Source organism: Antennarius striatus, chromosome 3 (assembly GCF_040054535.1).
Source record: "Antennarius striatus isolate MH-2024 chromosome 3, ASM4005453v1, whole genome shotgun sequence".
Lineage (NCBI taxonomy): Eukaryota > Metazoa > Chordata > Actinopteri > Lophiiformes > Antennariidae > Antennarius > Antennarius striatus.
In genome coordinates, this window is record NC_090778.1 from 6,005,030 (window position 1) to 6,029,756 (window position 24,727).

The 24,727-nt window shown below is 39.6% G+C and overlaps 1 protein-coding gene across 8 annotated transcripts in view; it reads right to left on the minus strand.

The window, feature by feature from the left end:
• arvcfb (ARVCF delta catenin family member b) overlaps nucleotides 1-24,727 on the minus strand; it is a 239,866-nt gene that overhangs the window by 35,977 nt on the left and 179,162 nt on the right. For 6 of the 8 annotated variants that reach the window (XM_068309954.1, XM_068309947.1, XM_068309951.1 and 3 more), the window contains 6 exons: nucleotides 23,260-23,765; nucleotides 13,100-13,283; nucleotides 7,191-7,308; nucleotides 6,877-7,048; nucleotides 4,632-4,649; nucleotides 2,204-2,275 (listed from right to left, as the gene is read on the minus strand). In XM_068309954.1, the coding sequence (XP_068166055.1) occupies nucleotides 2,204-2,275; nucleotides 4,632-4,649; nucleotides 6,877-7,048; nucleotides 7,191-7,308; nucleotides 13,100-13,283; nucleotides 23,260-23,765 (1,070 nt within the window). The remainder of the gene's footprint in view (nucleotides 1-2,203; nucleotides 2,276-4,631; nucleotides 4,650-6,876; nucleotides 7,049-7,190; nucleotides 7,309-13,099; nucleotides 13,284-23,259; nucleotides 23,766-24,727) is intronic. The other 2 variants (XM_068309950.1, XM_068309948.1) reach the window with 1 other exon arrangement.

The following is a 24,727-nucleotide window of genomic DNA, read 5'->3' on the forward strand; positions in this document are numbered from 1 at the left end:
GGCTTGCAACGATAATTGTGTTCGCTGGATTCAAAACTCTGAAGGGTGTTGGCATATTGTGTAGCAAAACTGCATAACTGTAATATACATAATATATATAACTTAATATACATAACTTATCTACGTGGCTCATCTGCATTCCTTCAGGAATGACAAAAAGTGCAAAATCGGCTTAAACTGTAGAAGAACATCAAATAATTGCGATGGAATTTAATGAGAGCCCACTTTGCCATGTTAATGTGGATAATTAACAGTCAAAAAGGAGTGGTATTGACTCTAAGTGTCTGCCACTAGACACTGATGAAGGTGCTGATGTGTAAATACCACGAGGGTGTGGACAACTGCAGGCAAATTCCAGACATCACCAGACAGATGGACACCCCCCCTCACACACACACACCTCTCCCCAGAAAGACACACAAATACACAATCTAATAAGTCCAAATCCACTTGTCTCTGCTTACTAATTTGCTTTTATGACTTTTACAACTGCCTGTCAGTGCCAAAAAGTAAAAGGAGAGGAGAGGAGTTACTATTTTCCTGTAATTTTTTTGTCAGCACTGGATTTGAGACAATATGATCACACACTGTGATCAAATTATATAATTCTTTATCAAAACATCCTCTTAATCGACTATATACTATCACTACTTTGTTCATGTAACTTTTATATATTTAATTATGCACGGGCAACATATGCATGTGTAAATATTCTGCCCACTTCATTTACCGGTACTAAGTAATGCCACATCTATATTCACATCTCTATAATGACATTTAAAAATACAGTGCACCCTCACGCATTTGCGCATCAATGCTCGCGACTTTACCTCATCTCGGATTTTTAGAAGGCAGTCACGCAATACCGTAAGCACATTCTATTTGCTGACTGCATCCGGAAGTGCACTACGTTCTGTGTCTCGGACTTACGTGAGACACAAAAGTGCTTTAAACAGTCGATAAGAGTGTGGGAAAAGGTAATAGAGATAGAAGGTGGTTTAATATCAGTATGGGGAGGTTTCATGAAACGTTTAAATTACTTTAAATAATAAGATAAATAGTTTGTCGCTCTATCGCGCAATTTGTTAATCGCGTGTGGTTCCTGGAACGCATTAACCGCGAGGAACGGGGTCGCACTGTACACTGATTTGCTTTTAGAGCCGGAGAAGATTGATATACGTGCTTATGATGAACATAAAACTAATGTCAGCTTTATGCCAGCTTTAATTCAGCTTTGCTCAAAGTTTGGAAAGACAAGGAAACAGCTTGTATAAATCTGTTAAAAGAAGAAAAGTAGAAAAGCGCACATCTGAAATTCAATAATTAGAAAAGTACGAAACACAGTGCGAATACTGAAGTGTTGAAATGACAATGTTATGACAACTTATGTGCTGAACTATCTCTTACTGGTATATCTTTACTGTGAAGATTAAACATTGTACCGGTGTTACTGGGTGGATTACAACCTTTGAATAGAATCCAGCGAGCTGCTTCCATCTGTTTCTATTCTGCTGTTTAATCAATTAACATAATATTGCATAGTTCAAAAACTGCCTATATCTTCTTATGTCTGATTTTGTTCAAACAGAGGTCCAATACACCACATTACATTTTGAATGAAATAAAACTAAAAGTGAGCAAATCTTTTCTACGGAAACCCAGAGCTGACTCAAATAACCAATCAATTATCATAATAGCAGACAGTTTTTTGTCCTATTCATTGACTAATTGTTTCTGCTCTAATCTCAGTATAAAACTGCATATGTTGTGACGGAAGAATCCACAGCTTTTGCTCCAGGCCTCAGTTGTCACCAGCTGATTATAGCACAGTGCAGCGAAAGAGACAAAACAAAGAAGCCCCATTAGCTGCAAGCCTGATAGAGATCAATATACAAAGAGAGGCATTCTAACTCTGACTGCATTGTTGCAAGATTAAACAAAAGGACAGCTAACAGAGCTGACGGTTTTACAAAAAGCTAACTGACTGTCCCAGGGACAGCACAGAAACATCAAACAGATAAATTACTCGTATAAGACTGACTCCATGCAAGATTGACCCCATACAGTTTTGTTGACCGGGACACCTGACCCTCCTCCGACTTTAAGAATCACGCTTATATCTTTGCCCACATTCCTGCCCACACACTAATATGTCTAAATGAAGCAGTCTTATAAGCAGTCTTTCCTCTCAGATGATTCCTACCTTTTGATGGTTCAGCACGCTTGGGCAGATCCAATGTGTCGTAGTTTTTGTCATTCTCACCATTTTTTCTGCCTGTGTAGGGGAAGAGAGAAGAAGATATCAGAGTCATATCCTTCAATAGCTGGATTACAAAAGTCGTCATCTCCGGGGTTAGACCGATATGGTTTTGACAGGATAAAAATAGCTCATATTCAATGTCTTTGAAGTCAAATAATTGCATTTTTCATTTTAGCTGCATTAATTTCATGGGCAGAGAGCTTCTCCAATCCAACTGGCAAGTCGGTCTAATCCAGGTCTGGAGACTCATCCAGAACACTGGTGATGCCGTGCAAAAAACATTACGTTCAAACACACATAGATTGACACTATCTGCTTTTGAACACCTGTGTGTTCACAATGACTGGCATACATACCATAATAACTACTCATACACACACACATAGCTGCATTCCCTCATTCTCATACATACACTTTTCTCTATAACAGTTCTTCAGAGAGTAAACCACTTGAGTAATGCAGTGAAGGAGGGTAATAGAGTTGAGTTGGAAGGGTGTGGGTGATTGAAGCTCGGTCAGCCAATGTTCATGCAAATGCATAACAACACTGATACAAGGATAGAAGGCCTCATTTATTCACTAGATGGGAGAACTACTTCCTGTCACTGTAGTCCTTTCCAGAAACAGGTCATATTTCGCTCAAATGAAGGATAAATTCTATTGGGTTTTAATATGGATTTAAATATTGGGTAATCAGTAATGTCCTTCATGAATGCAAAGAAAAATGATCTGTATTCCACTTTTTATATTTATGGGACACTGAATTATTCATTACATGAACTACATTACATTACATGAACTATTCTGATTTATGCTACAAATTTTTTTGTAATTCTAGGAGGCCTTATTATTCTACTTTGAATGGTTGCCACCCTCTACTACAGTGGTTCCCAACCTTTTTATGCCACGTTAAGATAAAAACAAACAAACAACACTTTAAATTTTTTTTTTCATATACAGTACTTTACTAAAAAAACTCAAAACAGTGAGACAATATTTTCAGGGACTGGCCTTTAAGGGGTGGCGGATAGATATACTGTACCAACATGAAATGCTATGAAAAGGCTGATACTGGTAGAGTCATTGGTTTGACATTTTGGGAAACATATATTTTCTGCTTTCTTTCTGAGAGTGGGACACAGCATTGAACTCGTCTGCAAGGCAACTCATTGCTCTGTAAAATTCTAACAGGGCTGGTCGACTTTCGGTGGCATCAATCTTCTCATCTAACTCTTGGCAACAAAAAACAACCAAACAGAAAATATTTTTAAAATGCCAAACCATTCCTTTAGGACATTTTAAAATACAGTAATCCTTTGTTACTCGCAGTTAATGCATTCCAGGACCACCCATGAAAAACTAAATTCCACGATATAGTGACAAACTATTTCTTTTATAATTTACGGTAACTTAAAAGTTTATGAACTTCCCCATACTGATATTAAACCACCTTATATCTGTATTATAATATATCTGTATTATCCCTTCCCACACTCTTATAGACTGTTTAAAACACAGTTGTATTAAAGAAAAGAGTTTCTGTAATATACGGAATGCTGTCAGCCAATAGCGTCAGCGTACAGTATCAAGTGACTACCTACTTAAAATCCACGATGTAGTGAAGTCATGCATCTTGAAGTGTGAATAAATAAGGGATCACTGTAATTAAGTTGTTTCTAGGTTATAACAATGACATAATCCTCAATTTTTATATAAAAACCAAAGTTAGAAAAAGCAAATGGCGTCACAAAATATTGAAAAATGCTGACCGATAAAACACTCTTTATCATTGTAAGCCCCTCTCTAGTGAACGTAGATTCAAACAAAGACACACACTGACAGGGGCTGCAGCAAAGCTTGGCATCGCCAATATCACAATCAAAGGGGAAGGCATCAGCATTTACACCTGTGAGATTAGCTGGAAAATGAAAGGCTCAAGGCCACTGATTCCAATAAAATCCTTTAGGAATAGTGACGTGCCTAAACTTTGTTACTGCCAAGTCATGAGGTTAATCAAGCTCTACTTTATGTCCAGATAGACAGACTTACCTGTTTCACAACACCCTGTGTAAACTTTTCACATATTTTAGAGCATGGGGTAACTAATTCTAATGCATAATGTAAAGATCGTGGGGAGCTCAGTGACAGTACCTTTGGTGGTTTGGTTTGATGGAGGGATGCATGTAGAATGAAACCTCAATTTTCTCAAGACCTTGGAACTTTCTCAGGTTCTTGGAGGACATCCAAAACTATTTCTAACTATATTCTACAGCCAGGGGGAATGATGAGCAGGAGGAGGAATAGGGGAAGGAATGAATGAATGGAATAAGGAGGATAGCTAAAGTGATAAGGGTTGAATTGGGGACACTCACCTTGATTAAACCATTCCTCTATAGTTAGCCAAGGAAGCAGCAGCAAGGCCAAAAAACGAGAAGTAGAGAGAAAAGAGGCATGTTGAAAAAAGTAACTGCGTGTGTGTGTCAATAGTTTTTTTCTTTCATTTTACAAAAAAAGTCAAAATCGTGAGGAGAAGGGAGAAATTCCAGACAGAGAACAGATGGAAGTAACACCTGAGGTTGAGAACAGGCTGCATAGGAAGCCATTAAGAGTCAACCTCAGGAAGTGTGTGCTAAGAGTTAGCATTGGTAGAAGGAATTTTTAGTGGATGAAGGGGGTTAGTTCCAACTGAAATTAAATCCATCACCCCCCCTCCCAAAAAAAAGATTTAAAAAATAAAAAGGAATCCCATTATTTACTTACTATAAGCATACAGTCACAAAGGTTAAGAGTCTCTGGACATGAATGCACATTAACAACAGCTAGTTAGGAGCTAATCTCCTGTTAGACCTCTAGTTAAACATTCAGACTTTATGTTGAATTTAGAAATCTGTTAATGTAGATCCCAGGCTGCATCTGTTATTATTTTCACTGATGGGATTGTCAGACAACAAAATAAAAAAATGAATAAACTCTCTCTCCTCTCTCTCTGTCTCTCTCTTTCTCTGTCTCTCTCTCTCAAGCAACCTATTGTATATGGCCTTCATTATCAACCCGACATCTACAGAATGAATGTTGTTAGAGTATATAAGCACGTCAATGCCTTTACAATATAATCAAAAGCTGGAGCTCCAACCTCTGTCCTGTCCCCATAACCCACTGAAACAGATGGAATGAGAAGTCTAAGAAAGGGTAAGGGTGAAACACACATAATAAAAGAAAGAAAAACTGTCATCATCTGTTGAAGCACATATTAAAACTAGCCTGACTCAGACTGTTAGTTAGATAAAACAAACCTTGAGCCGTTCCCACGTGTTGATCACAACTGTATAATTGATAATGAATGTGACATTAAACTGAATGAACATAGCCTACTCACGGTAACAAATTACCAAACACATTGCACACAGTCTTACTTAACTACCCTCCTCCATGCTCCTTTATAGCTGCGTTTAATGTTTCCGTACCTGATTCTCGTTTTGTCAAAGAACACCCTGAGGGTCTGCAGCAGCTAAACTCATCTCATTACTCAACGAGTGTGTGAGCATGAAACTATTCACGTGGTTAATTGGTGCCTTTCTAAATGTGTACGCATGCTAGCTGTTTTGTTGTTCTGACCCCTGAACCACAAGGATTCTCCCATCACTTGCTAGAAGTCAGAGGTCACTTGCTTTTGGTCACATCTCGTTGGCTGACTGATTAATAGCAGCCATTATTGTTGTACAGTGGGGAGATAACAGCATTGTTTAGCTAACAGCCTGGAAGAATGCTGATTAAGAAGTTCCTAGTAGCACATGACTATAAAGCTCACTCACTGTTAGACAGTGTCAAGAGCAACAAAAAGCTTCCAAAATGGCAAATGGTCCATTAAAGAGGTGGTTGAATACAAACACCTAATCAAAGCCTGACGTTGAAGGTCAGAGGCCACAGTCTAAGTAAATATACTTAACCAGAAGTGATTTGGGTTTGGTTTTTGCGTGACATGGTTTAAATGTTCCACTGTGATGTCTTTTAAGGGAATTATCTGTATCTGTATATGTCGGCAGTAAGGTTGAGGGTCAGTTGTTAATAGATAAAATATTGATGATTCTTATATAATTTCTAGCTGAGTCCTGAACTGTGCACGGTTCATCTAAAATTCAACTGCTGATTCACATAAGACATGACAGAGAACATCACATTTGTAAAAGGTTGTCATTGCTGAAGAGGATTTATTTGAGCCCAGTGCTCATAGAAAGCAACAATGAGCTAAATACAGCAGAGACAAAAAAGCAACAAAGAAAATAATAGTATCTCTGCAATCCAGCTGTTTCAATAACTGTTCTATTTCTTTCCAATTATTTCTACAACCAAAGGATTTAATGAAAAAAACAAAAAAAACAAAACAGAACCAGGGTAAGGCTAAGGTGAAAAAAACAAGCATTTAAATACAATATTCCACTCTTTCATTATGAAATACTTTTCTTATTCCTGTATTTATGCAGTTAAAATCTCATCTTAAAAAAGACTATTAACATTTTCTTCTTCTGCATTGAGTTTTACTAAAGAAGTATGAACCAGATTTAGGACTTTTGATTATTTGTCATCTTTCTATCTTACTCTTTCTTTGTTCAACCTCACCTTTGGCCTTCTTGCCTCCAAAGCAGCCAGCATCATCTTTCTTCTTCCTCTGGGGTCCTGCCGAGCCGGGCGCCTGCAGCGCTGAGGGGTCGTGGAACTTTTCAGCCCCCGGCACCTCTTTGTGGACATGGTAGGACAGGTTCCTCATGATGCAAACGCAGTTCTCCACAGACTAGCCAGGTAGACACACAAAAGTCATTATTAAGAAGTACAGGGTTGTATGTCGCTCACAAAAAATGTATGAAATACATCAATTTCTGGATCATTTTTTACAACCATTATGTTTTCAGTGGATGGGGCTAATATTTTTCTACCTTGTTGTCCATGTCTTTCTTGCCGACAGCCGATTGGAGAGCATGCAGCAGGGCATCTACCAATCCCTCACATTCCCTCAGTCTGCGCCGAGCCTCTGCACCATCTGAGCTCACATTTCTTAGGGCAAGAGTCACACAAACATGCTGTCATGAGCTTAACTGAAATGCAAAATAAGTAGAAAAATGATACCTTCTTATTCAGTTTCTCCTACATCATATCAGGTTTAATGATCCAACAGGAGGGAGTTTACAGTCTGGATGTCAATAACTAGCAGATGCATGGCAGTCAAAATATCAGCAAACCAATTGCCATCTAATCCAACCATGTGATCCCTTGGATTTGCATGTGATCTATGGCTTTTATACTTCCTGTCTGCATACCAAGCTTACTGCAAGCAAGCTCAACTGGTTTTGGAATTATATTCAGAAATTATGAATATAAATTTCCTTTCTGAAGGAATGCCATCCATGTTACGTAAGCCAGCACCATGAGCACAGCTTCTCTAAGCACTGCACCAGAGGTTGTGCAGTCTGAGCGCGGCTGTCTGACTGACTGTGAAAGGCAAGGATTTAAAGAGGGTTAAAGGATAGCTGGGGCTCCCTGTTCCTCACCAGGGACTTCATCCATGAGGGCTTCCAGCCCACATAATCCCATTAGTTGACCCCACATTTGTCCTGTGAATCAGTGGCAGCCATGCAGAGGTAAGCGGAGCTGGAGTGCCTGATTGTTCTGTGTGGTCTCTAACAAATATCTCATCCAAACACAGCTGACTATTTGAAAGTTCAAAAAATGCCGCAGCACAAACTCATGTTGTAATGTACTGTATTTTACATTAACACATCACATGCAACCTGGTCATCTTCTGGACCACCTATTTGTCTGTAGAGTAGAAACACAGAACCTAATCCTTAGCAGGGATTGGGCAGCCATCTGGACCTGCTCATAAACCGAAGACATCCATCTTCAACTGTCAGAAAATGGTCACCACCTCCCCTGTAAACGGATCAAAAGGAGCAGCCGCCTCAAATTTATTTGACAGGAGTGTGTTTCAGGGCAGACAGAGAGAGACAAGTTTTATTGTCAGCTGTTTCATTTCCAGAGTCTTTCAGGGAGCAGTTGTCTTTGTGTAAGGTTTATGGACAGGGCATCTGTCAGTGGTGACAATGTTAGATGTTATCCGATGGTGTAACATTTAGTTGGAGTCTACAGGTACTGCTGTTCATTGATCTCTCAGGGAATTAACCACACTGCATTACCACACTTTCTGTCTGTGTGATTAATTTTCTAATGCAGACATTACGCATCTCAAAAAGTGAATTACATCCCTTCTACTGTGACCAAGTTAACAGTTCTATAATAAGATAATCTGCAAGCACAACCACTACATGTGTTGGTACATTTCAAAAAGTGAAATAATTATATCAAAATATAGTTTTATATAACTAGAAATGTCACCTTTACCTGTCTACCCACTAAAAGCATGTGGCAACATCCTCAGAGAAGTCTCCTCAAGTTGTGTTTCCTTGTTATGATTATTATGTTTGGTTGGGGGTATTTTCTGGGCACCACTCACTTGGCAGCGATGTTGTATCCAGGGTGTGAGGTCAGACTCGAGAATACCACCATAACAGTGAGGTTACAAGACCATCTCTCTGTATCTTGGATGTGTACAGAGTTTGTGACTTTTGTCTGACCTGTGCTTCAACTGACACTCCGGGCACAATGCCAGTGCACCGCGGAGTCACATACAAAGACATACAAACACGCACACACACACACACTCACTCCTACGGGCAATTTGGGACCGGCCAATCAACCTGAAGTGCATGCTTTTGGAGGTGGGAGGAAGCTGGAGAACCCGGAGAGAACCCACGCGGACACAAGGAGAGCATGCGAACTCCGCAGAGCGGGACTCGAACCCGGACCCGCCATGTTGTGAGGCGACAGCGCTAACCACTGTGCCACCATGCCGCCCTCAATCTGCTTCCCTCATGCCATAATTTTTACTTGAAGAATGGGAAGGAAAAAAAGCTGTGATGATGGATCAGTGCAATTTGAGTTAAGTATTTAATTTAATGAGTATTCAGATCATCAATTGTACATGTGTACAGAATATTGCGAACATACATGGGAAATGATTGCAGTGTAGACCTTTTCACTGTTCGAGGCTCAAAGAATAAGTAGGCGTATAAGTACAGTTCTGTCTGCATATCTGCTAACTGACAGCCGCCCAACACTGTGATCTGGATGTGTCTGTAGTGTGTCTGCTGTGCCAGATGAAGTGTGGGTGTGAAGGTCACAGTGTCATGTGACATTCAGAGGACAATAGAGCAGCTGGGATGAATAGAGATGATGGAGATGGATGGATGTATACATGGCTGATCCCTGCTCTCACTCAGCCAAGTCAATGGCAGCACAGATGGACCATGTGTACCCTAGACTTAGCTATCCTTAAGTTGTCATGTTTTCTTATTGATTTTTGATTCAGTTTATACATTCCGCCTCTTTTTCAAACCTCACTTATAATTTTTTTCACATTGTCTGAGCAAAGTAAAATTGTTAAAAGGTCAACACTCCTCTATTATGTGCTGATCATAGCTGTGTTAGGATGATAAACACAAGCAAAAATATTAAATTTAATGATATCTGAATTCTAATTAGTTGCAATTAGTTGCATTTTTGCTGCAGTTTTTCCCTCAATGTTTTTCTTCGGATAATCGTTTTGTAAATAATTTGGATTTATTCTTAAAACTAATGCTGTATCTTGCCGAGTGTTTGTGTTCCCGAAGCACACGTCTGGTCTTTGCATGCATTGCCTCTATGAATTCCTAACATCAAAACAGTGAGGGAGGGATTAAACTGAAAATGAGCAAAGTTGAACAAATACTGTTGGTGTAAAACCAACAGTTTTGAAGAATAAATCAGAAACAAAATCACAACAACACAAAAAGTAAAGTTTAGATAACTTTTAATACTTTAGTTTTGTTATTAGTGGATGTTTTATTTCGTGCAAAATATGCTCAGTACCAGCAAAAAAATTTCATCTACAGTACCAGAGCTGCAAAGTCAATGTTTTGCTCAAACACAGTTTCCCCTTCACTGATCCCACAGAGTAAACGTGAATAGGCTGGCCCTATCAACAGAGGTGGCCATTATAATAAACCTATCTGCAGCTTTATTGAGGTGTACGATGCTTCTCAGTTGGAGCGAGTAAACAGATTCTCTCTGGCATCAGCACTTCTCCAAAGAGCACCAACCCTGTGCACAGGTTTTTGAAGGCTTGGTCACAGTTACCATGGAGACCTGTTCTCAGCAGTGCTTGGATTGAGAGTAGAGAGAGTGCAACTGATTGAGACATCGTGATCTGTGATGGCTTTAAGGTGTGTAGTATTAAGGGAAGAACGTTTGGGAAGAAGTTGAAAGTCATACAGTACATGAATCAGAAAAGGTAAGACAGACAGAGATGACAGATAATTAAAGAAAAGATGAGAAAGAATGGAACAGTAACAGACACTGTAAGCAGGTTGCTCTATTGCAGCAGGGCATTCTTTTTACTTCAACTTCCCTCAGCAGTGCTCTCATTTATTCCCTCTTAGTTCGTTAAAGTTGCTTTTCAACTCAGCTGAAAATGTTCTAAAATTACAGGCAGACTTCTATATTTTCTAAGTCCTGAGAAAACTATCCAGGATCCATCTAAAGCAGAGCAATAATGTATGAAATACATGCGGGTACTTTCTGTCTGAGTTGGATTTGGATGTTATATTGTTCTGGGTGTCAACCAACTCACTGCAGCGTCTACTCCAGAGGATGTTCTGCCTCGCATTACGACCTAGACAGGTTGGGTTTGCCAGGGAAGAGACAGAACATGAGGCATGATAACCCATATATACACTGTTTGTATTTCAAACATTATGGTATGCCATCTGGAGTCAAAGCCAAACTGACATGACTTTAAAACTTGAACATTTAATAACGAGTTCAAGGCTGCTCTAAAATTGTCATACTGAGTTGATGACTGAGAGGATGCTTGAGGGTTTGCAGAAATTTTTAAGGTGTTTGATTTTTGACTGATTCAGGTTGATATTCTGAAAATCCTCAATGTAGACAGTCACAGAAGCTTTTGGATAACTTAGATGTAAGTGTCCCGGGAAGAATCTGGTGAGACATTCTGAGGCATTAGGATTTCCAAAGTCTTGTTTGACTCTTTGGCTCCATGAAAATGATGCTAAGAAAGAAAAAAAAAGTTCTTGGCTACAAGGTTCAATAAGTCAGGTTATAGTTCAGACCTTGTTGGCAGTGTAACTAAATAAATAAAATATTAAATAATTTATCATAACCAAGAAAAAAGTTTGAAATAATTATAATATTGATTTGCAGTACCTTTGGTTAGCCCAAAGCAGAATTTAACATATAATGGGATTTAACACTAAACGGCAAACTCTTTGTCAAAATAAAAGGTTGATTGAATAAAAAACTGAGGGATCAGCAGCAGCACCTAGATCACTGCCGCAAACTAAATAAGGGATGGAATATGTTTTGTTCGATTTCACAAAACTTTTAACCTTTAGATGTAATCCAGTAAAAAGTCTTTCACTGTTGAGTGAAAGTCAAAGGTGAACTGGATTCAGAAGCTTCTATTGAGACAAGCAGCTTAAAGACAAACAATAATCTTGTAGCTTTGTTTTATCAGCAGGAAACAATGTGACTGTTCTGCAAAGACCTTCAAGACCTTGACAACTATTTTGTCTTCTTCCATAGGATGTGTATCTAAAGGGTTTAGCTTAGGGTACATTCTGCTATTATCTCATAGCAGAGTCCTGCAGATCTAAAGCCTCCAGCTCGTAAACCAAATGGACTAGAGAGGGTCAGTAAAATGGTTGAGTGAGTCACGACATGATGGATGGAGAAGTTAACACTGTTTTGGATTCCCGACCTAAACAGAGCAGCGTTGTTCTTGGGTCAGTGACAGAGGAAATGACACATTTTTCAGATGTAAGAGTTTTTGATCCCAACTAATAATAACAATTACATGTTTTTCTCACTCATGCAGCGAAGATTTCCTCTGTGGGATAAAGATCATGTGAACCTATACTGTACATGTATGTGGTGTTGTTTGCTGAAATGGCACATCAAAGTTACCAAACAATCCACCAACGGACAGACATGCAGCAAGTGTTAATATCAAATTCCCTTAAATCTAGCCCTGTGTCAGTAAGAGCACATTCAGTCTAAATATCCCACCTGTCCCCGTCTACAGCTGCTATTAATTTCTCTTCACGGATTATAATCAGTATAGAAATTTTAAAAAATTACTAAATAAAAATATCTCAGTGAAACAAACTTCAAGGTCCTCCTTGTGTTAAAATGCTCCCTATGAAATCCAGGATGATCTTTACAGTGTGTCCTGACTTTTGGGCTGACTTTTTAAGTTTGTCTCCACAGTTCAGCCTAAAGCCTGTCCGCATCCTAATTCAACTTCTACAATTTAATGCATTTCATAAAAGCTAGCCAAAAAAATCAAACAATCTACATTCTATAAGTAGAAACATGGATTCAATTTATTTTCTATTATTTCTTGACGCATTTTCCCACTTTAGGCTTTAATAATTGCATTTACATTGGAACAACAATTTTCCCAGAATCTCCCTATTGTATTCTCTGATCAATGAGTTTTGCTATTAAATGTGAAACTGTAGTAAAAATTCTGACCTCATTCTAATTCATGTACCTGAAAGAGCCCTTGAACTAAAAGAAATTTAAAACTAAAACCAGAATAATCCAACCCTATGAAAAGTAAATAAAGTTTATGGATATTTTTAATACAGTCTAATTCTTCACTTTTTTTCCATGACGTCATACATCAACATGAGTTTGAGTCACGTGTAACCTGATTTGAACCTGATCCTACCTGAGGCAGCCGGAGGTATTCTTGAAAACGGTGGTCCACTCAGCATCGCGGGGTTTAGAGTCCTCATTCGGTTCATGCTCCCACCCAGAGTGGGGGATAATGACCTCATTGGTCATAGTCTGCAGACCGTGGTTGATGATTACCATCTTCAGAGGTTCATAGGATGACAGATTCCACAGGGTTCCTGTAGAGAGCAGAAATACATATCAAATGAAGATGATAAGAATGGCTAAGTAACACCAAGAATCCCATAATTTGATACAGGAGTTATTATTCAATGTTTTCGTATATCGTGTTTTTAAAATATAAAACACTGTTGTAGAAATTAATCTTAAATGGATGGATAAGGAGCAGAATGGCGGGATAATAATATAATAATATTGTATGATAATAACAATATAATGAAACAATTATTCTAGAAATAAATTACACTTCTTCCACTTTTCGCAGGTCACAGGGTTATTGGAGCCTATCCCAACAGACTATGGGCTAGAGGCAGGGTACGCTCCAGCCACACTAAAGGCAAACATCGCACACTGTCACACCTACCGACAATTTTGAACCAACCAATTCACCTGAAGTACATGTTTTTGGAGGTGGGAGGAAGCCAAAGAACCCGCAGATAACCCAAACAAAAATGGGGAGAACATACAAACTCCACATAGAAAGGACTCGAACCCGGAACCTTCTAGCTGTGAGGCGACAACGCTACCCACTATGCCACCGCGTCATCCAGAGAATAACATTTAATTATTAAAATAAAAGACAATGAGTTTTTTAATGCACCATAAATTGATCAGAGGATAGAATAGTAAAAATGCATGGATAAGGAGTGAAGAAAGAATAGCAGGAAACATAAGGAAAGATTTTTTTAAAAATAGTTGAATGATTTTTCACAGGGAATGAAAAAAGGTGAAGGATGAGAGGTTGGGAAGAAATATTTAGTTTAGTATAATAGTAATAATAATATTTGTGAAATAAAGAGTAAGAGATAAGTGAATAAATGAAGGTGATGCCATATAACAGCTGAAGATCAACCAAACAGAATAATATAGTACATAAGGCAGTGCCTTGATTGGCTGATCACATGAGCACATATAGTGCATATTTACTATAATCACCATGATTATTTCATTTTTCCGCCTCAGCTGCCTGCCACTATGATGTGTTTACAGAACTGCCACTGACTCCTCTCTATAATAGTCTCATCATGGTGCTATCGGAATAATGAGGTTATGGTAATATGGCAATTTATTTCTCAACAAGTGAAGTATGATTAATGGCATAATACGCATTAATGCATACTTATTCTGCAGATACTGCACATGCATACGATCAACGTCAATTAACAACTTCACAAAAGAGCACACATACGAGTGCATTGTTCATTTTCTTACGGAACACAATCCAAACAGAGCGTTCTCTGGCACATCTCAGTAACGGGCAGCCAATTTTATTCACCCGCAATAGAGGTAAACTAAATTGAGCTGGCTATGTGCATTCCAAAAAAGAGTAAACAGGCAGACAAAGCTGAGAGGAGGGGTTGGGAAGGGTAGCCAGGCTGCCAGCCCCACAAAATTATGCTGCTTTAAGGGGATAGCAGCTGATGTGCTTTTACCCAGATATGTAGAAGCTCTGGAGCTCATCCAAATAACAGTTAATGTACCAAATAGATGATAATAATTGTCCCATCATCAAGTCTCTGATCACTCATTCTTCGTTTTTCTTATAATTTCCTAACATTCTACTCTGGGGAAATTTATGTCAAATGATTTGTTTCTCCAAAGTAAAATATTCTGCAGTATTCACTCTGAACAATGTGAAAATTATGTTAAATTAGCTATTAGCAATTCCACTTAGCACATATACCAAACACTAGAGTACTTTGAGAGGGAAAACCAGCTAAAATGTGACATTCAAGAGCCATAAGGCTGCATCTTCTTTGAATTTCAAGTAAACTCATTAGAATTAGTTTTCTGAGAGTGAATCTAAACATGCGAGTTTGATTTTATGTTTGGTTCTCTCCTGCCTCACATTAACAGACCATTAGCAGTGAAACTTTTCACACTTCCTCGTCCTGCCCTTTGAAAAGATTTCCATACAATTTCCAGATGGTCAATATTTCCTCTGTTAACTCATGGTCTCTGCACACAAGGAAAAAAAAATCTCCATAGACAGACCCAGGCTAAAAATAAATCCAGGCCTTCTGGTGTGGTCATGCTTGGAGGAAACTGTTTTCCTACACAAAGATATTAAAAATGGGAGTCTCATTAAACTGGCCCACACTTTTATTCTCCAGGTTTGAAAGCCTCTTCTCGGAACTGATGACTCAACTGGTTTTCTCTCCATCACAGTTAACCAGTACCTAACTGAGATTCTGACAGATCTGAAGTGTGGCTCCACTCTGAATCACAAACGCCTTGATGCAGGATGATGAATACACACTCTAGCCTGAAACCAACATTATACTGTTCCAGTGTATTAAATTGATTACTGCACTACTATAAATTGCACAGTGCATGGTTTCACATTTTGGGGCAAGCTAAATGTTTTTAATCCTTATAGATTCATACAGTCTTTTAGGACCATTAATAACACGGTATGATTCAAAGCTCCTACTACAGGGAAAATGTCCTGTAATCCTGTGTTCATGTAATGTTCAATGAAGGCTGGTTTATTTGTACGTCATGTGTTAATCACAAATTTCATACATCTACAAATTCAAATTAGACTGTTTTAATCTGCACTTGTGTTTTACTTTTGTGTCATTAGCATCAGCTACACTTTAGACAAGCTGTACTCAACATGTAAACAACTAATTAAGAACAATTTACAGAGGCAGTGAATGAATGAAACTACTGACTGAACTATACAGGAAATGATTACTACTTAGAGTCAATTAATTATATAATGGACTAATTTCACTCATTTGGATGGTAAAGTTTAAGCTTAGAAATCCTGATGTAAAACTGTTTAATACATGATTCATGTTGCATCGTAAGCTGTCGCATCGTAAGCTCTCTCTCCCTCTGATTTTCAATCCTCTGTTCCGTAACTGTATCACTGCTGTTGTACTGTTTACTGTAGGAACATATCTACACCGTGAAAACTAATTGCCTAAAAATCCTAAAAGTCGTAAATCTACCTACTAATTTATATTTGCGATAAATTCAATTCATGGGTGGAATGTAAAAGCCGAAATGTCATAATACTGATTCTGTTTGGAATGAACCAATTGGCAAAAAATTCTGGTTCAAAGCCCTAATTGAGATTAATGAAACACGATGCTTCAATTTACACTGTATTTTCTACAGCATCATAAAACTGGTTCAACAACCATTACCATTATTCTGTATCACTCCAAGCTGGATGTTTTATTTCTAGCTGTGTGCTCCTGTTGTTCCTCTCAGTCAATTTATGGACATTATCTGAAGATGCTTTGAGATTAAGCAGGTTTAAATTTTATAGAGACCTGATATACTATGCATTTGGTGACAGCTGCAAAGTTAAAGCATCTCTAAACTGAAACCTTGAGCAGAACCAGCTATTTCCACAAACAACTGTTTCATACTGTTTCTCTGGCCCAGTATGTTTACAGTATGCTAAAAACACAAGCGACTTGGCAATCACTGAGTGTCTGTCCTGTGCTAAGCACTGCAGATCTAAGTATCTGTGACTGATGCCCCGCCCTTTTTACCATCATGGCATGTCTTCACTTTGACACTTTGACTGTGATCCATCAAGCACAGCCATACAGCCCATAGACACTGTGTTATTTAGGATGACAGGCAGCGGTGGAAGTGACCATCTCCATTCCGCCTCCCACAGTTTCAGGCCAATGACACTCCATCATACTTTGGTCTATTTGCTGTCTTCTGTCTGCCCGTCAGAGGTCAGCGTGTTGGGGATGTCAAATTGTGCTATCTCAGGTGCACACCGTGAGGTCTTTTACAGTTAGACTATCCATTGTACTATCTGGTGTGTTTCTTGATTAGTTGGATTACATCAGAATCTGATTTCACAGCGTATCAATACACTAAAACTGCTCTTTCGGATAAAGTTGAGATGATTAAAGTTAGTTTAGTCTGCTGTCCTTGCGGATTTGAACAGGCTTTAATTATGTAATTATGTAAGCAATCAACATCTCTAAACAAGTGCTGCTGCTGTCCAGGCTTACTCAAGCAGGGTGAAAGAAAGGAAGTCTGGATCTGTTTCTGACAGTATAGAAGTAAAATCTAGACATGAGTTGTAAGTAATTGAACCAGAACAGGCATGAAACATGCTACCTTACAGCAGAACACTGACCCACATTACACGAGTTTATCATCAGTAAGTAATTAATGGTAAACACTGAAATTTTCCTGGGTGTCATGTTCACTACATATTCTAATACTGTATGTCATTTTGGTGTACTGTATTACACATTATAATTAAGGCTATTCTGGTATATTTTCAGTTCGGTACCTTGAAAATAAATAAATAAAATGCCCAAAGAGTAGCATTATAACCCGGGTGGAGATGGATGGAGCTTACACTGGTGGCTAGACATTAATAAAGACATTATTACATTAATATTAATAAACTCCAATTTTGCATACTACTAATGTGTTTGGAGAGTAAGTGTTCCAATATATAAAATAATTATAATCAGCATGTCTATTAATTTCTACATGTTGAATAGAACATGAAAAATTATTTAGCATTATGTTATATTTTTAGTCATTATAATTGTAATCTTAACATCTTAATATTAGAAGTAAATGCTGAGCAGAAAGAACAAATAATATAGGGCGGCAGTGGCTCAGCAGTAGAGCTGGCGGCAGAGTGGGTCGTCAAATGTTTCAAGATCAGCAGTTTGATTCCCGCTCCCGCCAAGTCACTTCGGAGAGTGAACTGACAGTGGGAGGTGTCAGCTAACCTCCCAAGCACTGCCGAGGCGCCTTTGAGCGAGGCGCCCTTGAGCGAGGCACCCTTGAGCAAGGCGCAGTCCCCTTTACAAATTGCTCACTGGAGGCGCACCATGAAGGAGCCGCCTAGCGCTCTACCTCCCCCTCACCTGCATGCCTACAGGCCTCTTGTGTCTGTATGTGTTACGGGCCTGTACACACTATATATGCATGTATCTACTAACCTGTGTGTAGAGTGGATTCTTAATTTCCCTTCAGGGATTAAAACAGTTAATTTTAAAAAAAAAGGTGTGGTGGTGTCTTTCAGTATCTGTGTTCAGAGAGGCATGTTTATCATTACCTATCTCCACATCTCCACCATCATTTATTGCCAGAGACAGATATTCTGGATTAGTAGTATTGTTGACAGAGCTTGACATATCCCAACAATGCCTACATCAAAACACTGTGTGTATATTTTGTCAATATAATTGACAAAAAGGGGAGCACAGTAGACAAGTTGTGAGCTGAATATTAACCAAATGTTTTGTTCCCATTTTCTATTTACTCCTTTTCCTTTGCTTCATGTCCCCCTCTGGTACCTACATGTGAGAGCTAGAGGGACTGGGGCCAGCACTGGGAATGGAGTTGAGGCTAAGGCTAATTAAATTTTCCAGGCACAACTGGCAGACATGTTGCTCTTCTGGCGAGGCTATTAACTTAGTTCTGCCCATTACCATTATTTTGTCCTCCTCTCCCTCCTGTCCTTCTCCTCCTCGCCCCTTATGCCATCCATCACACGCATAGTAGTAAGGAAGGAGGGGCGCAATTTAGAGAAAAAGGGAGCTGGCATGTGGGAGACATGAGAGTAGGAGGAAGAGGAGGAGGAAGAGGAGGAGAGGACCTAAGTGAGCGGGAACTGAAACTGATTCCTCAGAAAGCAGTTAATGAAATGAGGAAGAAAAAATCTACACTTAGTGTCCAACACCCCCCTCCACACACGCACACGCACGCGCACGCGCACGCACACGCACACGCACACGCACACGCACACACACACACACACACACACACACACACACACTGTTAATGATTGTCTCTGCAGGGATAGTGGTGAGGGGTGTCAAGATGTTGACTCAGTAATGAATGTAATACATTCCACGTCTCTATATGGACTCGGTCTATATGTTCGTGTCACACCTGAAAGTGTGTGTATTTTTATGCCCTATATGTATAGTTCGACTGGGAAGTCCTGTGTTCATGGTGAAACTGTACACTGAGACTAACCTGTCATGGCCCACAGATTGGTGGTTCTGATGAAGTTAATTCAGTGCAGACATTGTCCTTCAGTGTCCTACAGGTGACTGGCATTCGGTGAATGACCACCGTTTTGTGAGGTCTAGGGTTTGTTACTATAGAGTTTTGATCAATGGAACTGCCTCCAAACCTAACAGTGTATGCATTTAAAGTGTTCATGTAATCATGTAATGTTTATAACACACAAAAAATGTTTAGTTACTAATGGCAGAGTTTGGTTAATAGATTCTCAATGGGGAGAAATCAAACTTCCATGTTTTATTCTTGCTGGTGTCAATAACAGCACAGAAACCAAACTCTGCTCTGAGATTAACAAAGAAAAATTTTATCAGTGGTGAATATAAATAAGTTTAATACGCTGACCCCCCACCCCCCACCCCAAGTAGAAGCAAGACAGACCAGAGAACATACAACGTTCTGAAGTTTAGACTGAATGACTCATTCAGATGGATGAGGTAGTAGTTCACTGTGAACTCCCTCTATTAACACCTGGAGACAAACACCAAGACGTGTGCAGGAAAGCTCCAAGGCCAGCTGACTAACACATATAACTAGTGAACATCAAGTCTCAGAGCCCTGCACCTGTTCACCACACTGCACAACAATAGCTTCCCCCAGAGTGGCAGAGCGGCTGCAGGAGACAGGACGTTAATGACATAACAGCACTATGGCTTCAGCTCTTTTGTTACTGTCTGAAAAAATATCAATTAACTAATGCAGGCTATTGCAATAAATGTGACACAAAATTCATCCCATTTACCAGCTATGTTTTATTTTCACCAATAACACACTAAACATGGTGCTATTTTATTTTTTGATATTCATATCCTGCCAGGCTTCATTTTGAAGCAATTTTATAAACCAGCCCTGGTCAGAGGATACCCACCACTGGAGGAAAACAATTCACTCCGAATGTGAAAGGTGTCACAGCAGCAAACGTGCATCAACGTATCAACACGCTGTGACAACTGTCATTTTGGTGTCTTTAGGCATGTTGATTTGGTTTTATGAATGACTGATTTCTCTGAGTATGGTAACTTGTGCAGTTAGCATTTTTATCCAAATAACAAAAAGTTCACAAGCATCCAGGAGTATGAGTACAATATGTTACTGAATATAACTATTCACTCTGAAGAGTAGAAAGTTCTGAAGAAAGGAACAGACTGTTATGTGTCTTCGAAAATAAAAGCACTGGTTTCTTCAACGTCACCTATTTTACTCTGTTGAAAACAAGAGCTCTCTCTGGTTTCTGGGATAACACAACCTCCAAGAACAAACTATTAAAACACGCAGACTAGGTAAAGGAACCTAAATTTAAAAACCTATAATTAATTAAATGAAACACGTCATTTTGGTAACATGGACTGAGGCGTGTGCCAACTGGCCTGGCAATAAGCAGTGGTGATGAACACCTTAACATACATGGGGAGGGAAAGAGGACAGGAGAGAAAATCAAAGTGTAGATAATGAATGAAGGAGAGAATAAATTAGATTGGGTGAGGGAGGTGGGTAGATAATGAGTGAGAGATTGAAGGAAGGGAAAGGAAGAGATTTAAAAAAAAAACTCCATCCATCTATTCCTCCTTGTCTGGTGGTGCAGAGTTATTTTTAGCTGCTATGGGGAGCAACACGCCGCTTTAAGGCTAATCAATTCTGCTGTGACATATTCGGCGCTCAACGCAACATCATCACAGCACAGGAGTGCTTCACACACTCCAGCATGCATGAGGACTACAGTTCAGTGTGAATGATTTGCAAAGACCCAATATCACTATTAACACCTCTGGAGTGAAATCATCAATAGCCCTTGTCTTTTCTTGTTATTCATTCTTTAACCTTGTAAGTCTTCTCAACGTGACATTTAGCCAGAAACTGCTGACAGTTGCCAAAGCGCAGCAATTTTTCTTTCCTCTGCTATATAATTAGCTAAAAAGTGACCCCTCGTTGTCTTGGGAGATTTTAAACAGGTCAACTATCTCACTTGTAGTGGTTCTCAGCTTTCACAAGTACGGGCCGAAAACAAAAGAGGATTATCTGAGCATGTTCGTGCAGACCACTGTATCCCCCAGCTGACATTTAGCAGGTGAAGGAGTGGAAAGCCTTGCATAGTCTGAATTAATAGCTCCTCTTAAAATAATTAAAGCATATTTCATTACACAATGCAGCTAAGGGTCTTTTCCAATCAATGTTTCTATTCAGTTCTTTTATAGAGAATCCTCCCGCTTCTCATCTGCCATTTCCTGCCAACAGCACACAATATCTCAATTTTTGTTTGTCAATGATTAGACTTTTGACATATCCTTTATTGATTACTCAGTGTACTGTACAGTTGGCTTTTAATCTCTCCCACTTTTATTTCTTACGACGTACTTTCCTTATCTGCATTTCATTTGTATTTGTATACTGCAAGGGCAGGACGGTGAAGCAATGGTAAGTGCTGTCGCCCCACAGCTGGAGGTTCTAATTTCAGTTTCTTTTCGTGTGGAGTTTGCATGTTCTCCCCTTGTCTGCATGGGTTCTTTCCGGGTTCTCCAGCTTTCTTCCACCTCCAGAAACATGCAGCTTAGGTGAATAGATCCCTTCAACATGTGACTATAGTTGTGTTGTGAGTGTGTGTGTGTGTGTGTGTGTGTGTGTGTGTGTGTGTGTGTGTGTGTGTGTGTGTGTGTGTGTGTGTGTGTGTGTGTGTGTGTGTGTGTGTGTGTGTGTGTGTGTGTGTGTGTGTGTGTGTGTGTGTGTGTGTGCGGGTGTGTGTGTGTGTGTGTGTGTGGAGGGGGGGTGTTGGACACTAAGTGTAGCTTGCTAGCAATGGGTTAGGAGTGTACTCCGCTTCTTGCCTGTTGTCAGCTGGGTTAGGCTCCACCAGGCTCGTGACCTGCAAGTCGGGAAAGTAGACGAGACAATCTCGGCCGTCTCGTGTACCAGAAAATGGATGAAGGGATGGATGTAAACTGCATGTCCAACCGCAAATAAATAAATAAATAGCTCATTAACAGTTGTTTCTCATTTTGTGTGGTGAGAGGAATGAACTCCAGAGCAGCTGGGCCTTCACTAGAGTAAATTAATCTCCATTGGAATGAAGCAAATGACTAATTACAGCTGTGAATGCATTTTTATCCACTAGTTTTAAAAAAATCACAGACTTACACTCGTGAATGATCATTTCAACAAGTCCTCATGAAATAAAATAAGAGGGATAAGATGTGATAACAGCACACTGTAAATACTGCTCTGAATGATTCTGTGTGTGTGTGCGTGTGTGTGACAGAGAGAGGGCGAGAGAGAGAGAGAGAGAGAGAGAGAGAGAGAGAGAGAGAGAGAGAGAGAGAGAGGCTAAAGTATTATTATTGCTGTACGTGAGAGGGAACTAATTAGGAGACTGGAGTGAAAAACCAAACAGTCAGTGGAGAAGAAAGCTTAGTTAGCAGGTTGGTATCGCATAAGTATCCTCTACCTATGTCAAGGGCTCCAGTTAAATAATAATAATTAAAGAACCAATTTAAACAATTTCACCCACATGACATGTCATCGAAGTGGTTTCAAGGATAATCTGAACAAGAGAAACTTAACTTTGTGGTTAAGACAATTCCAGTAAAATATTTTGCTGACATTGATTTATTACTATGTGGAAAATGAAGGCAGAAAAACACACATAAATGTTATGCCATGACGACAAACTCCAAGACAGTACACAATAATTACTGGCCAGCTATGTTTTCCAGAGCAACATCTACTATATATTCCATCTGCCAACATGCAGATAGAATATATCAGCTCCTCACACATTTAGAAATGTTTCTGATTTGGCTATGAAGAAGTCAAACAGCGGTGTCATATTAAAGACAATATTAGTAATGTCTTTATCTTGTGATGTGCTGGTTGATTGTCCTGTTTAAGTCTTGTAAAATTATTTTGACTGTCTATTATTTGTGTGTCAATAGAAGTATTTATTCTCACCGGTGATGAGCTCTCGAACCTCCATGTCATTGGTCTTTCTAAGCAGGCGGACGAGGGCTGGGATACCATCACAGTTCTTGATGGCCACCTTGTTGTCATTATCCTTGCCATAGGAGATGTTGCGCAGAGCACCACAAGCTTTGCGATGGACCTCAGATTTTGGGTGATCCAGAAGCCCGACCAGAACAGGGATGCCCTTCAGTTGACGCACATCCTTCTTGATCTTGTCATTTTCATAGCACAGGTGCTGCAGGTAGGCGGCAGCGTTGGACTTGACTGGGTCGATGGGGTGACCCAGCATGGCTATGACCTCTGGCAGGTCTGGATCGCGCCAGCGCGGGTCCTTGCGGATGCTGTCAATGGATGGTGAACGCCGGCCGCCCATGCGGTCCAGACTGGCCATGCTTCCCCTCTCTGGCTGGGCAAGGGGTGCTGAATACATGCCATGAATATAAGGGTGGCGTTCATCAATCAACTCTGCCTCAATGGACTCATCTGGGTACCCTCTGGAAGACAAGAGAAGAAACGATGGTCAGGGCCAGGGAGATAAATCAACTAAATGGAGGGTGACTCAGACAGATTTGTCTGAGGCAAAAAATTAGGAAGCCCAGGGAAATACTTTGGGAGAAGCCACAGGAAGTGAGAACCACTGACTAATGAGGGGGAAAATGCAGGGGACAGGTTGAGGGAGATATGGAAAGATGTAGGTGAAGGACAAAAAGAAAGGAGTTTGGGGGAAGTGATACCATTTTGCACCACCTGTGCAAGATGGGAATCTTGTGCTTTTACTGCCCTCAACATTCAGTAAAAAAGTTACAAAGGTGGAGTTGGGGGTCAATACTGAGCAATCAACATCTGTACAGAAGTAGTCCATTGTAGTGGCAGGAAAGAGAAAGGGATAATGTATCAATGACATGTCCACAACCCGGTGATTTGAAAAGCACCTAGTAGCATAACAGTGTAGCGTTACATAGATGAATAAAGAGCAAAACGATTTCATAAAAATATCTTCACTCTTGGAAAGCAATTTGAGGTACACACACGTCTTCCCCTCTGAGCTGAGGACAATATCAAAATATAACAGGGATATAAATGCTGTTGTTATATTCTTCAGAAAATGTAAAATGTCAAACTAAACACCTACGCTGCTTTATTATACATCTTTTATTCTTTGTATGCAGAAGGCACTCAGTCAAAAACACCGGGGTGGCATGGTGCTGATATTTATAAGTGTAAGTATACAAAGCTAGTGTGCGAAAGGACTGTTGTCACAATGGTTTGCATGTTCTGCGTAAAAAGGGCTTTGGTATCAAATGTTTCGATGTGGTGCTAAAAAGAGTAATAGGGCAAGAGAAACTCAACTTATTATTTCTTCCTGTCGGGTAGCAGCCACAAACATGTCAGATATGAGCAAACATAAAGCTTTAGAAAGTGTGATTGAGGGACAGGAAAACATTGCACAAACGGC